Here is a 16,166-nt window from a genome sequence, read left to right as displayed (position 1 = left end):
CCATCTGCTTACTAGAAATTTCAAGTTGGATATCCCATAGACATCTTAAACACAGTATAATAAAAAATAAACTCCTATCTTTCCCTTTCCCAAACTTAAACCTCTTCCTAAGTTCTCTGCTTCTGTAAAGGGCACCTTCAAAGGATCAAAATACATAGCTTTCAAAGGAATAAATCCAAGTTACAAATAATCATAGGGGAAAAAATGGTCCAAATAACTATTAGAAAAAAGTAAATTAAAGCAATTCTTAGGTTACATCTCATAGCCATAAGATGGCAAAGTTGGCAAAGAAAAAAATAAGAAACGTAGGAAGGTCTGAGGGAAGATAAGTATGTTGTTCTTTACATGTAGAGCTATGAACCACAAAACAATGTGAAATTATGCTTTCAAAGTCACTAAACAGTGATTACCCTATCAATCACAGCTACCAATACTAGGCTCAGACTATTCTATGTAAAAAACATTGTTAACAGCAATTTTTGGTGGAGGCAACTAGGGAATGGCTAAATAAACTACGGTATTTAAATATTAATGAAATACTAATATATAATAAATTGGGTAAAGAATGGTTTCAGAGAAATTTTAGAAGACTTGTATCAACTGAAGAGAGTGAAGTAAGCAGAATTAAAAGAATTAATTCATACAATAATAACAGCATTGTATAGAAAACAATTTTCAAAGATTTCAGAATTCTGGTCAATGAAATAATCAACCACTACTCTAGGGGATCTGTGATGAAGCATGCTATCATGCTATCCACTTCTTGACAATAGAGTGATGGTCTCAAGATGTAGAATAAGGTATACATTTTTGTTAATGGCCCATATATGAATTTTTTTTAGCTTGCTTACACATATTTGTTGTGAAGGTTTTCCTTTTTTTCAATATGGGAACACAGGATATGAAAAATGGGAGAAAAAGGAGACAGGGATTCAATCCCTTGACCCCAAAATGACAAAAACTATCTCAGGCAAGTAAGAACAGCTTTGAAAATTAGATAATAAACATTATGTTCTATAAAAGAAACGCAAACTCTGCACATGAAAAGAATGCAATTTTACGTGAAATTCACTTTTGTTCTTTAATGGACATAAAAGATTTGTTTTATTTGAATTTTTAAAAAATAAACTGAAAATAAAAGGAGAACAATGTTGATAACTTTTGAAAGATAGGAGAATCAGAGTGAAGGCATCTCTTGCAAATACTGGAAGTGGAGAAAGAGTTTAGTTCATAAATTATTAATAATCACATATAAGAATAGAGTAGGTATTCTGGACCAGGTCTAGTACATGAAGATGTGTTTCAAGGTAACAGTTTAAAATACAACAAAATAGTCTTTGTCTTAGGAGCTGGAACTCTGGGGATGGTGAAGAATACTAAAGGAAATGTAGGTGACTAAAAAAAAAAAAAAAAAAAGATATCATTATCCTTCTAGTCACCAAAGTACTTAACTTTATCATCTTCAACCACTCATTCTCCCTCATCACATTGCCACCATTTTTCCCTTGAACTGTTGAAATAAACTCCTAGTGACTTACATCAACTGATGCTGAATGAAACGAGCAGAACCAGAAGATCATTATACACTTCAACAATGATACTGTACGAGGATGTATGCTGATGGAAGTGGATTTCTTCAACATAGAGAAGAGCTAATCCAATTCCAATTGATTAATGATGGACAGAACCAGCTACACCCAGAGAAGAAACACTGGGAAATGAATGTAAACTGTTATTTTTACCTTCTGAATCCAATTCTTCCTGTGCAACAAAAAATTCGGTACTACACACATATATTGTATGTAGAATATACTGTAATATATTTAACATATATAAGACTGCTTGCCATCTGGGGGAGGGGGTTGGGGGAGGAAGGGAAAAAATCTGAATAGAAGTAAGTGCAAGAGATAATGTTGTAAAAAATTACCCATGCATATGTACTGTCAAAAAATGTTATAATTATAAAATAAAATAAAAATTAAAAAAAAAAATAAAAATAAATAAATAAATAAACTCCTAGTTAGATGCCTTGTTCAAAGTTTCTCCTCCCCTCCCAATCAGTCAATCATCGCCTCAACATTTATTAAGCTCCTATCACATGCCATACATCATGCACTCGGGACACAAACAAAAACAATGAAAACAATTTTTGCTTGCAATGGGTTTATATTCTAATGAAAGAGACAAGTACATATAATAATACATACAACAAAAATATAAATTACACACACACACAACTTTAATGATTGTACATTTCCTCAGGGATTAAATACAATACATTTAAACTCATTTACAACCTATCCACAAATTAAGCTGCAAGCCTTATTAGACATTTCCCTCACCTATGGTTCAGCCAAACTGGCTTTCTGACTGTTCCTCATACATGACACTCCAGCTTCTATTCCTATGCTTTCACATATATTACTCATGGTTTGAATGCATTCTTCTTCTCACTTCTATTTTACAAAAGGCCTAGTTTCCTTCAAAGCTTAGTTCTGGCATCATCTAGATGAAACCTTCCTAATGCCTTGTCCTGCCACTACTGTTTCTACTACAAAAATTATCTTTTGTTCATTTTGCATGCATATGTGCATGATATTTTCTCTGACAGAGTGTGATCATCCTGTGGAAAGAGGGCCTAGCACAGTGCTTGCAACATAACAGATATAACTTACCCATTTTAGCTCCCAGAAAGAAATAAAAATACCTTTAAATTTCTTGAAAAGGAAAGAAGCCTGAGCATAAAGTTTGCATAAGGATCAAAAAATAAATTCAAATATGGCTAAAGAATGAGTAGTGGTGGGAGAAGCTTCCATTTTTAAAACAAAATAAGTGAAAAAAGTTTAAATTTACAGAGATTCTTTTACCATCTTTAAATTTGTTGATTATCCAATCCAGCTGATCTAGCACGCTTCGAAAAGTTCCCATATGATCAAGGATTTCTTCTGTTATAGAATTCAGAATCTGTAACAGAGTAAAACACTGCTATTTGTATTAGATCCTACTGAGTAACAACAGGTAATAAAATAACAAGCTTAAGATTCCCCAAACCTCCCCCCACCAAATATGTTAAACAACACTCACAACTTTATACTTGACAACTGTGTTGGACTTTAAGGTTACCTTACTGTAAAATTTTCTGAATAAAATACTGTTAAAAAAAGACAGGACAGAATGATGATGATGATGATGATGATGATGATGATGATACTTTTAAAATTTCAAAGTCTGACATGTTATCTCATCTGATCCTCACAACAACCCTGTGAGGTAGGTGAAATTATTACTTCCCCATTTTGCAGATGAATAAACTGAGGCTGAGAGGTTAAATGATTTGCCCAGGGTCATCCAACTATTGTCTAATAACAGATTTGAATTCAAACACTAACTCTCAAGTCTAACACTCTCTCTAATCACTATACTACCTTCTTCTATAATGAAGACAACCTAAGAAAGCAGTAAAAAATTAACTAAAGGATAGAAATACTGAAATAGTAACCAGAACTTTTTACAAAGAGAAAAGGATGAAAATGTGTTCTGCAAATACTAGAAAAATTTACAAATATAATAATGAGCATTTGTTTACACAATGACATCTAGTAAACATTACAATATGAGGACAAAGTTATTAAAGAAAAAAAAGGATGAAAATGTGTTCTGCAAACACTAGAAAAATATAGTAATGAGCATTTATTGACACTATAACATTTAGCAAACATGACATGAGGACAAAGATATGAGGCCTTAGCTTCACAGCAGGACTGATACCAGTCTCTGTCACTGATCCCTCAACTTTCTACTGCTTTCTTGAGGTTTCTCTACATCTCAGGGGAGTGTGCATGGCTTATAGTTTTGGGAAATAAGAAATAGCAGGAACCAAAAAAATCAAATTAAAACAAGTATAAGTTTTTGCTTCTTAACCTCAAAAAGACTAAGCAAGAGATGCCTTGTCAGGAGAATGCTGCTAGAAGCCTAAAATAAGTAGTAAGTGAAGAGCATGGCTAAGGAGGCTCTGTTAGAAAAGTCAGGCTCAGGGCTCTTTTGTATGTGGCAGAATGGGACTGCTATATACTATGTTTTGTATATATCACACACAAAAATACCTAGTGTACAGAATTATTCTGGCCCTGGCTATCTCTCCAGAAGAGGAAAGGAGAGTGCAGTGATGGAGGCTTCCATGAAGCAAGAGCAGCAGTGAAGTGTCTGTCAAAGAATCCTGGAGCCAAATTGATAGCTGAAGCAACAAAAACCAGCAGCAGCAGCAGCAGCAGCAGCAGCAGCAGCAGAAGACAGGTTACTGGACCAAGGCAAGAGTTAAGGGACCTAGAAAGGATAAAGCAACCAGGCACACACAGCCATGATGTAGAGAAACAAGTTGAGACCTTCCCCTTCATCTCCTCTTTTGAGTCATGTGAACTATGCAAAGTCAACTGCCTAGTGAAGTAGAGCACATTCTTCCCACTAGAGGGAGGGGCCCTCAACTCTAAGGTAAGAGTCCAAGTCAGAAACATCCAACTCTCCAAGAAGCTGAAGCCTGCTACAGATAACCTATCGTGACTATATATAGCCTTGAGTCAAGTCATTTCCATGTTCCTCATGGTGAGTAAGTAACTTGCTTCATGTCTTAGTTGCATACAAGGGAACCAAGACATGTAAACAAGAACCATTAACCATTTGCTTCCAGATGTCCCCAGAGAAAACCCTGGCAAGCCTGGAAGATGTGAGAGTATTAATCACTGAGAAGATCCAAAAATAGATCTTTAGGTCAGGTCTTCAGGTATAAATTCAGGACTGCATTCCTACAATTCTAGAGCCACAGATCAATAATATTTCTTTAAAAATACTAATGTTTTTATATTCCTGGTTTTAATAAAGACAAAAAATATGTAGCCTTTAGAGTTTAATAGAGGAGGGGACCAAAATTCAGCCTTCTGGAATAAATGAGTGACTAGACCCCTGAATTGAGAAAGCAGAAAGACAGTCAGTCAGTACCAATTGGCTACAGTGTGGAGAGTGAGGGGAGAGATACGAAAGAGCCCAGGCTGACTTTCATAGAGCGTATTTAGCCAGGAAGCAGAAATTCCTCCGTAGCAGTAGCCATGCTACCTCTCTATCTTAGGAATCAAAGTTGAGCAGGATCTGGTGTGGGACCAATCTACAACTCAGGAGATCCAGGCAAAAGATAATTCGAGCAGCAATAGAAATCTGGCTAGTACAATGTCTCAGGCTGACTGAAGTTAAGAACTAAACCACATATGAAGAAATCCTCCCCACCCAATACTGAGGAAGGATGACTGACACCAGGCCAAAACCTAAATGGTTTCCCCAGTCTGTCGTCTGGGACCTAGAATGAAGGGAGGCAGGTAACAAAACCTATTGTTGGTAGGTCTTAGGAGAGTATTCCAAGAATGACTGAAACTGGAACCTATACTCGCCACACCTAGGTACTCACCAAATGTATTAAAAAGGAACTATTAACAATAAGGTCAAGACTAGTTAAAAGATTAAGAAAGGAAAAAATAGAAACATTATACCCTGGTTGTACAATATGGGAGAATCACTGTTGCCCCTTCACATTGTTTTCAATGTCATGCTTTTTTGGGTAATTCTTGGAACTAAATCCTCTTTCAACACACCTAAGTTTCTGTAGTGCTTTCAGGGACTGGGGAAAAGTAAAATTCTGTGGCATTCTCACTACAGAAGCAGAGAAACTCAAGAAATCTAGGTAAAATGATGGCAATCAAAACCTAGCTGATGGCACTTGCAGGTGTTCAGGCTGGCAAGTGTGAAAATGAAGCAACATTATGAGCTGGCAATGCTGGGTCCTCAAATTTCAGGACTAGGAATGTGATACCACACGATGCAAAATTAGTAACAAAAACATATTTGAGGAACAGTCTTTAAGCATTGTTTTGAGAAGACAAATTCACAGAATAGACAGATAACTATAACATTTTAGAAACATTATAAAGTCCAAAGAGACCTCGCTAAGTTAATTATAATTAAATATGAAACTAAATCCATGTCAGTGATAAATTAAACAAATTTTTTCTTAATGCTTTCAATATATTTGATACACTTACTGATTTTACAGTAATACCAGGGAAAAACCCATTGATGACAACATGAACTGAATCTTGCAGCATGGAGGCACGAAATTTCTCTAGTAATTCTTTCTTAGAGCCCAGTCCATAAAGCACAATGTTGAACCCTAGGCTATAGGAAAAAACATTTATGAAATTACAGTTCAGCACCTCCTATTTCCAATTTCTCAATCAACTAATTTCTCTTGAGGTCTGATAATACAGTACCACCTTAAATTTCAGTTTAGAATTACTACTACAAACACACTAGTTAAACAGATTTCTATTATCACAATAGTAAGATACATAAATGAAACTTATAATGGAACACTGCTTTTGTCAATTGTGATGCTTCCCTTTAATACTATCCAGGCACCCTTCCTCCAACTTCCCCACAACAGCTATCTATATCCTCTTTCACGAAGGATATCCCTCTGGGAAAAGGACTTTTCAGGTCAAGCAAAGCTAGGGATATATAATTTTTAGATATGCAAACATCAAAAAAGCAGAACAGAAACTGAATCATTGAACCAGATAAGCAGGTATGAGAAGAGTTTTGTTTTTTTAATGAATCCAAATTAAACAAATGCTAATATGCCAATATTATATTAGTTTAAATAAGGCCAAATAAATAAAATCTAAATAAGAAAATTTATAAATTAGAATATATGGCAGCAAGAAATGCTAAGAGAACTGGTAAATCAAAAGGCTATAATGACTCAAGCTACAAACTTTACAGAAAGAATGAGAAGAGGAAGTTTGGGCACTTAATTTAAAAAATACTTTTAAAACAACCACTTCATGAAAATTATTGCACTAGGTTTTGCATAAAGAGATAGCTATGCTAAAATCCCTATTCTTAAGGAATTACAACATAGGATGGGACAAGACATACAAAAACATAATGCAAAATAAAATCCTTCCCCAACAAGAATCAAAAATCAGCAAAGAAAAAAAGTTACCTTTCTTTAAAACATTTTCCTTATACACCCACAAAAGAATGTTCAGTTGAACATATATTTTTGTAGCAATGTACAATCACAGAAGACTTAAAAGTAGGTATAAAAGAAGTCTGTTATAAAAATCAATGGAAATCTTAATTAGGGTTTAAGAAATCAGGTTTTAAAATAGGAACCAGGAGAGAGAAATGGAAGAAAAGAGAGGGGGAGAAAAGTGTGTGTGTGTGTGTGTGTGTGTGTGTGTGTGTGTGTGTGTGTGTGTGTGTGTGTTGGAAGCTAAGACTTAGAAAACTAAAAAAACTCAAGTCTATGCAGGTTCCTATTGCTGTATACTCAAGAGCATCAAGCAGGACTTCTGATTGTTTAAGATACTAAGATGATAAAACCTAAATATGAATGAATGAAAAAGGTACTTGGATGAAATTGGTCACCATCATGACAAACTTTTAAATCCTACTCATCATGACTGAAGGAAAGGGTATGATCATGGAAAAGAAGAAATGACTAAGACATGAATAAAGATTTGTTTCAATCTTTACCAAGGATATCAAGATACCTAGACTTCTAGAAGTAGGTTAGAATGGTATTGTTTAAAAGCAATCAGTATTAAATATATTTTTAAAAAGATGTAATGAAAATTCATTAAATTTTGAATACCACAAACAAGGGAACATGAACTTTTTTTTACCTTAAAATACTAGGATAAGAAAAAAACATTAAAATTTGACCAAGTTTAGAGCAAATAAAATACAACAAATAAACAAAGAAATAAAGTTAATCAAATTAGTCCAATAAATGGCACTGAAAAGTATCATAAAACGGATTCAAAAGGAGATTGAACAAATTCATGAATGGCTACTAAGAAAAGGAGAGTTAAAGCTACTATCAGAGAAGACAACTCCAAAGACAGAATGCGATTCCTATTGCTTAGCCATCCATTGCTTATCTTAATTTACCCTATTACTTGCATTTATGTTTTCACAAGTATACATCACATAGCTGAGAGAACACCCTTAATCCAAGGAGGGAAAAGAGGGTTTTACAGATACCAAGACACAGCATTTGGGGGAAGATAGTGTGGTCTTGTGGAAAAAATGCTGAATCTGGAGTTAGTGTTAAGATTTAGACCAGAACCAATTATTTCTTGGACCATGAGCAAGTTAACACTGACTACTTCTGGCACCTCTCTAGGCCTCAGTTTCCCCTTCTATAAAATGCAGGGGATAGGGAAATAGGTAGACAAAATCTTCTCTAAGGACCCTTTGAGCTTGAAATCTATCCAATCCAAACGACTTATTGAGGGCCTAGACTCTGTCCAAAGCAATGAAACAGGCATTAAATACAAAGACAAAAACAACAAACAAACCAGCCCTGCCCCCCACCAAAACCAATGTCCTATATAAAGATGTGAAATATGTACAAGTAATATCTTCTAGAAAAGGGATATGAGGGAAAGCCTCTTGAGACTTGTCAAACATGAAGTTGTTACCCACTACTAAAAAGTCATGTGAAAATAAACTCATACCTCATACCTTTATGTCAGGCACTTTGCTGCCTACCCTACTACAGGTTCCCCTCTCCTCCCTGCTTTCCTTCAAGAAGTCAAACTGTTCCGACTGGCAAATGAATGAATGCAAATTCACTAAACTCACAACAAACCATGCTTCACCTCCTATTCATCTTGCCATGAGCTCTGAAGACATACCTACAGGTTTCCTTCTCCTTTCTCACATACAGTTGTTCTCCTCTTGCAATGAAAAGCATAATCAAATCATTATCACCACTGATTTTGCAGTTTTATGTGGCAACCAACTGGCATATGACTCCACTCAGCATTCCTGTGAATCTTCAGACTCCAGCTCCCTTCCCTGGACATTAGTCATCTATATGCATTGCCTCCCCCATGAGAATATTACAATTAGAATGCCTTTTGAGGGCAAACACTATCTCACTTTTGTATTTTCATCCCTGGAGTTTAGCATACAGTGGGTGCTTAATAAATATTTTTCCCGTTATACACTGATAACTATCAGGAGATTAATTAAATTGTTACAGAGGTTTCTGGCAACCAAGAGAAAGAGGAGAGGGTTCACTTTTTCCTGGTTGTGGTCAATCCTTAGCAGCACTTCCTCTAATAGTCCAATTTCAAGGTTGCACTATCTTTTGTTTTCTTCTCCATATTCAAGTGAATCTGGGACAGGAACAAAAATTCCATGTTATGCCTCTAACTAAGCTTATGAAGTCATGGGTAAGAGGCTAAAGGACTCAGGAGCACAGGCAGTATTTTCTTTTTATCTTACATTGAAAACATTAGAAAATAAAGTAAAATACTTAAAGTAAACCAGCTGGCTAAGAAAATGTCAGAGATTAAGATTTAGTTTTCTGGACCATGGCATGAAACATAAAAATAAAGGGCTCTTGGCGGAGCACATATAAAGAAGGTAAGGAATTACATATTTGTCTGCAGATAGTCTAATCTAATTAGGTATTTTTGAAAATATAAAGGACAAATTCAAAACAAAGCCCAGAATCAGCTTCTAAAAACCAGATTATCTATTAACAGAATGCAACAACTGAATATGCTGACTAAGCTAATTGTAAAGGCCAACAAGTATAATATAAAAACAGTGATTGCAAGAAACCAAGTAAGAAAAAGAAGATAGAAATGGTATTATCTGGCTTATACATCTTTACATAATTCTTTAGAATATGGATAATAAGCAAAGAAAAAAGGTAGGTAAACATAATTGAATAGGTATAAACTGGTAGGGGATATTACCCATGACTATGGTTATTGAGTATATTCTGTTCAAAAAGAATAGATTTGATAGGAGACAGGAAAGCACTGTATAATAAAAAAAGGTATTCACTGTATAATAAAAAAGTATTCACTAGTGTGGAAGTCCACACACCTAAAGAGGGATATTTAATGAAGAATATTTGAGTGAAGTACAAAGGGAAGGTAAACCATGGCAATATGATAATGATATGCTGTAGTTAGCAAGTAAGCTCTAGGAATTACATGACAAACTGAATGCAGAATACAAAGTAACCCAGGAAGTAGAATAAGTATGTTATGAGAAGGGTCTTCCACCTAGTTGTCTCTTTTTATTGAAAGCAAATTGGCTAATAAATTCTTGATTTACTTAGTTGATGATTTCAACCACCACCAAGTCCTGACAGAAAAGGAGATGCTGAGTATAGGATAATTTGAATCTTAGATTTCCAACTTCTTGTTCTCACTTTTTCCTGTTCTTTGGTAACTTAAGAATTTTTGGTACATTCCTACTTTTGGGGGCTTTTCCATTTTCTTAACTCAATGGCATTAAAGCCTTAACCAGCAAAGAGTGACAAAGCTGTCCAATTACTCATCTCCATTAATGCAAGGCCCAGCACAGCAAGAGAAGTTCCTCTTAAGAGGGCTTTTGATCAGGGCTTCATTCTTCTAGGAAGCTGATGAATGACTTAACTACTACAACCTGAGATTAAGTGGCTTGACGGAGAGCTCATCAATAAATTCAGAAAACAAGTTATGATGGCTCTTAAGCAATGGCATGTCTGAAAAGAGCATTAAGAACACTAAATCATGTGTACTTCTAAGTATAACATGCTAGGGAGGGGGTGCTATAAGGAAACAGTTCTAATTGATGGAAAGTAAACATAGTAATATGACCAAGAATTCTAATTTGTGGTTCTAACAACAGCATATATGTTTGGAGGAAGCATCCTTTAGGAGATGGAGTAAGGGAACAAAGAGAGGAGGAAAAGCCAAGGAAAGCAGGCTAAGAATAATTTGTGATAACAAAATGATTACCTTCCTAATAGAAAACTAAAGGCCAGATTTTACTGGCCCTAATATTTGTCTAATAATAGTTAAGCTGATAGTAAAGAGTTAAAGATAGGCCCACTTAAAAGCAGGGTGAAATTCGTTTAGGGATGGGGGACAATAACTATGGAAGACCACACTCAAGAAGCTCTGGACAAGTCATGTAGTCTATCTAACAATATGTAGCAGAAAGAAATAGAGCATTCTAGGACTACACCAGTCAAAAGATGCAGCAGTAGAGCTTGTTTCTAAGAGCTAAGAAAAGAGAACCAAATAAGATAAACTGCTTTCAAAAGGACCAAAAACTGGGGATGGGGTGAGGTGGTATAAAACAAAAATTCCTAAGGGAATAATAGCCCAGAAAGAAAATATTCACTATTTTCTAGGGAAAGGATAGACTGCCATAGATCTTTAACAGTGGTTGAGGGAAACTAATCCTGAAATGATTGAGCCAGGAAGAAGACTGTCCAGATTCTGATAAACAATACAGAAAGCTAGGGAAATAGGTTTCAGAGAGCTTCCAAGGATGGTCAATTCCAGTCATGTAATCAGAACTGAATTAAATACTAATGCCCAGAATGAGAAAAAATTTAGCTAGTGGAGACTCAACCATAACCATATTCACACCCTATGTCATATACATTCCCATGTGACACAGGACAGTTTGTATCTCTTCACCACATCACAAATAAAGAAATGTCAGGGATATGAGAAATTACTTCATCCAACAATCTCAATGTACAGTCAGGAAAATGAAGCTCAGAGGAAATAAAGGGACTTGCCCATGATAAAAAGTGGCAGATGTGGGATCTAAAGTGAAAGCCTCTGATGGCAGAGGCCATGCTTTCTCCACTGTACTCCTCTGCCCCTCAGGTGCTTCAATCTTTACTCAGGGGCAAGAGATGTTTTGTATGCTTTTTGTGATTACTTACAACACACACAGCTTATGCATAAACCAAAATAATGCATAAAACTTTTAAGTAAAAAGCAGTGTACAAACACAAATTCAATTATTCCCATAAGTACTTGAAACATCATACTTACTGTAATTGTAACATCCACTTGTGAAATAGCTGTTCATGCTGTTCATTTAATTGTTTTAGCTCAGCAGAAAAGGAAGGAGAAAACTTACTCAATAGGTTGTGCAAAGTTTGCTAAAAAGTAACAAAAAAAAGTGACCGTGAGTTCACATATATCAAGTAAAACAAAGCTAAGAGTTTTTCCATACTAAAACATTCGCAGGTGACTTGGTTTCCTAACAGGAGTGTTTTGAAATTAGCATGTTAGTGATGAGGAAAATTCTACTTCTGAATTGCTTGTGGATCCTTTAAAATAATTTCTTAAATATTTTAAATGCTTCACAAGTATCTATACATGAATTTGTAAAGGAGACAATACTGCAGGAAGTCCCTATCTGAGTTAAATAAAAAGTCACTATCATAAGCAAGTGATAAAGCTTATTGCAGAGCCACAAAGTATAGCTTTGAAAAAAGACCATTAAAAATCTAGAGGGTTGAGAAAAATGAGATATTAACATAGTGTTGATGGAATTGTGAACTAATCCAACCATTCTGTAGAGTAATTTGGAACCATTCCCAAAGGGCTATAAAACCATGCATACCCTTTGACCTAGCAATATCACTATTAGATCTGTATCCTGAAAGAGATTTTTTTTTAAAAAGGAAAAGGACCTATATGTACAAAAATATTTCTAGCAGCTCTTCTCTCAGGACAAAGAAATGGAAATTGAGGTGATACCCATCAATTGGGATGGCTGAAAAAAATTTGATTGACTGAATACTACTGTGCTATTAAGAAATGATGAGCAGAAAGACTTCCACGACCTTATGCAAAATGAAATGTACTAAATACTAAGTAACAGCAATATTGTGAGATTATCAGCTATGCATTAACTGAATATTCTCAGTAGTGCCTTAAGGTATTTTGAGCTGAGAAGGATCTTAGACCAACGACCATTTAGTGCACCCACTCCTGCTTGGGTGATTAGAAAACTAAAGCTCCAAAAGATTTAAGTGCCATTTACCTGTGTTCTTGAGGTCACGGCACACCACAAACACCACCTACCACACAGTCTTTCTATGGTTAGAGCTTCCAATAACAGTAAAGCCTCTGACAGAGGGTTCTTTCATTTCAGTTCACTAACTGATTACATTTTAATTTAACTGAATTCCATTCAATAAGTATATTTAGCCTCTAAGACATTTGCAATATAAGCTTCTTATTTCTGATCAAAGAATTAAAAAAAACTTTAGACAGAGTAAGTCTATCTAAAGAAATTTCTGGCATGGAGATATGGAGAAATATTTTTGGATGATGAGACACCCTCTTTTGTTTCTGAAATCATATTATGTGAACTATTAAGTAAAACCATGAAGCTTTCCCTGATTCAGACCATTTTTGACAAGCAATTTGGGGGAAAGTTGTCATTCAAAAAGGAAGGAAAGGAATAGGTCATATTTATCTTTCTTTCCCCAGTAGGGAGATAAATGCTTAGATAAATCTTAGATAAATATTTATTAAGTGACTGATCTTTAATCTCTCTCCTTTCCATATTCAAAATACTCAGGGAGCAACTGAATGCAAAATGCAAGAGCCAATAAACCCACCTTTTAGGAGAGATGGGATAGGAAAGGGAAAGAGTGAAAAGACCTAAGGAATTTCAGAAAACTATATATGTGATAGAAGGATATAAAGACAAAGGCCTAGGGTTCCTCAAAAAACTTTTAAAATTTATGAAAATCAATGGGTATGGCTAAATAAGAGGACTAAACTGTATAAGATAAAAGAGAAAACAGAGATACCAATGCTGATACAGATACTGCCAAAATAAAGGCAGAAGAAACTTAAAATCTGTTCTGTCCACATAAAATAAAACAAATTACAATCATTTTTGCAAACTTCTTACCACTCATACCTAATTACCATATAATACAATAAAAAATATGAATATCAGTAAATGTGTACTATGGTGTCATCTAGGTTTGATTTGATTACAAGTAATCCTGTTTACATGTGTTAACTCTCCATGGTTTGCTATTTCCATCTAAAGATCCAATTTTTAAATATTAAATTGAACAATTCTAACAACATACCTGATCCAATTTAGTTTTCTTTAGTTTCTGCAATGTTCTATCTGAAGTTAAAACTTTTGAACTGCTGTGAGCTTCAAAATACTCTTCTACTAAATCAGTCTGAGAAAAAAACAAGAGAGAAAGGTTGGTTTTACAGTGAGTGCAAGATAATCTATGTCAAAGTGTTAACAGGAAATTGAATACACATGAAATTATTTTTCTTATCCAAGAGAGAATTGTTTAAAGGAAACTTATGTCTCCATTTGTAGTAGATGATTACCAACACATTTACAATCTCCATTTCAGGTTAAGGGTCATTTTCACTTTTTTACTAAGAATTTAATGGAGTTATTATTGTCACACACACTCCCCTCTAAAGAAAAAAGACAAATAGGAATAATTCAGAGAAATAAGGGAATGTTTATATGAAGTGTTTCAGAGCAGAGAGAAGAATTAAAAGAATACACACGCATGCATATGCACACACACACACATGCAACAGTAACAAATGAATTCAAATTCCATGAACTGTTATAGTCTCAAAGCCAGTTCTCTTTCCAACAACGCAGATGGCAATGAGTCCATTTTTATGTAATTTATTCATATACAGTGAGGCTCCATATACCCAATGTGCTGAGATCTTTTCCTTATGCTTTCTTGATACTCTATGGATACCAATGGAGCATCAAGTTATCCATCCTTCATTCTCTCTATGTAACTGGTCCATTTTTTTTTTTTTTTGGTCAAGGCCATTAGGGTTAAGTGACTTGCCCAGCGTCACACAGCTAGGAAGTCTTAAGTGTCTGAAGCCAGATTTGAACTCAAGTCCTCCTGACTTCAAGGGCGGTGCTCTCCTTACTGTGCCATCTAGCTGCCCCAGGTCCATTTTTTTAAATGGTCATATGTTTCTGTGATGACAACCCCTACAGCCTTTTTATTAATCTTTGGATGATTCTGCAGAGATAAAGTATTTTGTGACCTGGAAAAATAATAGTTTTCAAAAAGATGAACCACAAAAAGATCAAAGAGATTAAAAACCTCTATGAACAAAAGCATTTATAAGCAGCAATGTCATAGCAACAAGGAACTGGAAATTGAGGGGGTATTTTTATTGATCAAATTATAGCAAATGAATAATGAATTATTTCATCATAAGAATAATGTGATGGCTAAGATGCAGGATTATTAAGTCAAAGGATTATTAAGTATTATTAAGTGATAGTTTTTTTACAAACAGCTAAAAGACAGACAGATCATGGATTCTAGTCATAATCATTTATGGTTTACACATCAACCACAAGAAATGAAAAACTAATACTGAACCTCAGAGATCATCAACTCCATCCTTTTATAGATGAAGATGAAAAAGATTAAGTGACAGGCTTTAACATGGACTAAAGAATGTTAACCTCCCCTCCCTCCTTACCACCACCACCATACCATCTCCTTTAAAATGACTGTGTCTACAAAAGGTTTTCATTTCAAAAACTGATATATGGAAATAGTCAAAAAGTCATTATTCAAATGTTTTCTTTTCATTTCATGATTCACGATAAATGTTCTAAAATTGTGAAGCCTTGACATCTTTGATATATCACATTCTATTTACTGAATTCCTTCCACTAGATATACACTCCCAATTCTGGCAATAAATATTTTCAGAAATGGATACAATAATTTAATAATATCTTTGTAAATTAAAAAAAAATTAAAGAAGAAAAAGATTGAGGAATTTGCTTAGGATTATATATCCATTAAGTGTATAATGGAAAATTTGAATTCAAGAACTAACCTATTTATCTACACCACCAAAAAAATTTATATAGTATTTTGCAAGCTTTATATAAATGCCAACTAGATGATATATATTTTTTTTTAATTAAAATACGAATGTATTTTATTTCCAGGTCTAGATTCTCTCCCTTGTTCCTCCACCCATTGAGAATACAGGAAATACAAAAGCTATTACAGATGTGAAATCAAGCAAAACACATTTCTGCATTAGCTATATTCTCCTACCCCTTCCAAAGTAGGGGGTTAGGAGGGAGGGTAGGAATGATAGAAAGAATGTTTCCTTCAACATTCCAAGTCCTTCAGTTCTCTATCCAGAAGTGATTAGCAGATTTCATCAAAAGTCCTTTGGAACTGTGGTGGGTTACTCGTTGATCAGATACTATGATACTATGTTTTTCACAGTTGATAATCT

At 34.8% G+C, this 16,166-nt stretch overlaps 1 protein-coding gene across 1 annotated transcript in view; it reads right to left on the bottom strand.

Moving 5' to 3' along the window:
* ORC2 (origin recognition complex subunit 2) overlaps positions 1–16,166 on the bottom strand; it is a 45,833-nt gene that overhangs the window by 8,473 nt on the left and 21,194 nt on the right. Inside the window, exons 9-12 of the mRNA XM_074299098.1 lie at positions 13,982–14,080; positions 11,913–12,022; positions 6,084–6,216; positions 2,868–2,964 (exon numbers count right to left, since the gene is read on the bottom strand). Of these exons, the coding sequence (XP_074155199.1) occupies positions 2,868–2,964; positions 6,084–6,216; positions 11,913–12,022; positions 13,982–14,080 (439 nt within the window). The remainder of the gene's footprint in view (positions 1–2,867; positions 2,965–6,083; positions 6,217–11,912; positions 12,023–13,981; positions 14,081–16,166) is intronic.

This window comes from Sminthopsis crassicaudata, chromosome 3 (assembly GCF_048593235.1).
Source record: "Sminthopsis crassicaudata isolate SCR6 chromosome 3, ASM4859323v1, whole genome shotgun sequence".
Lineage (NCBI taxonomy): Eukaryota > Metazoa > Chordata > Mammalia > Dasyuromorphia > Dasyuridae > Sminthopsis > Sminthopsis crassicaudata.
The sequence above is the reverse complement of the archived record's forward strand: the minus strand, read 5'-3'. Positions and strand labels throughout refer to the sequence as shown.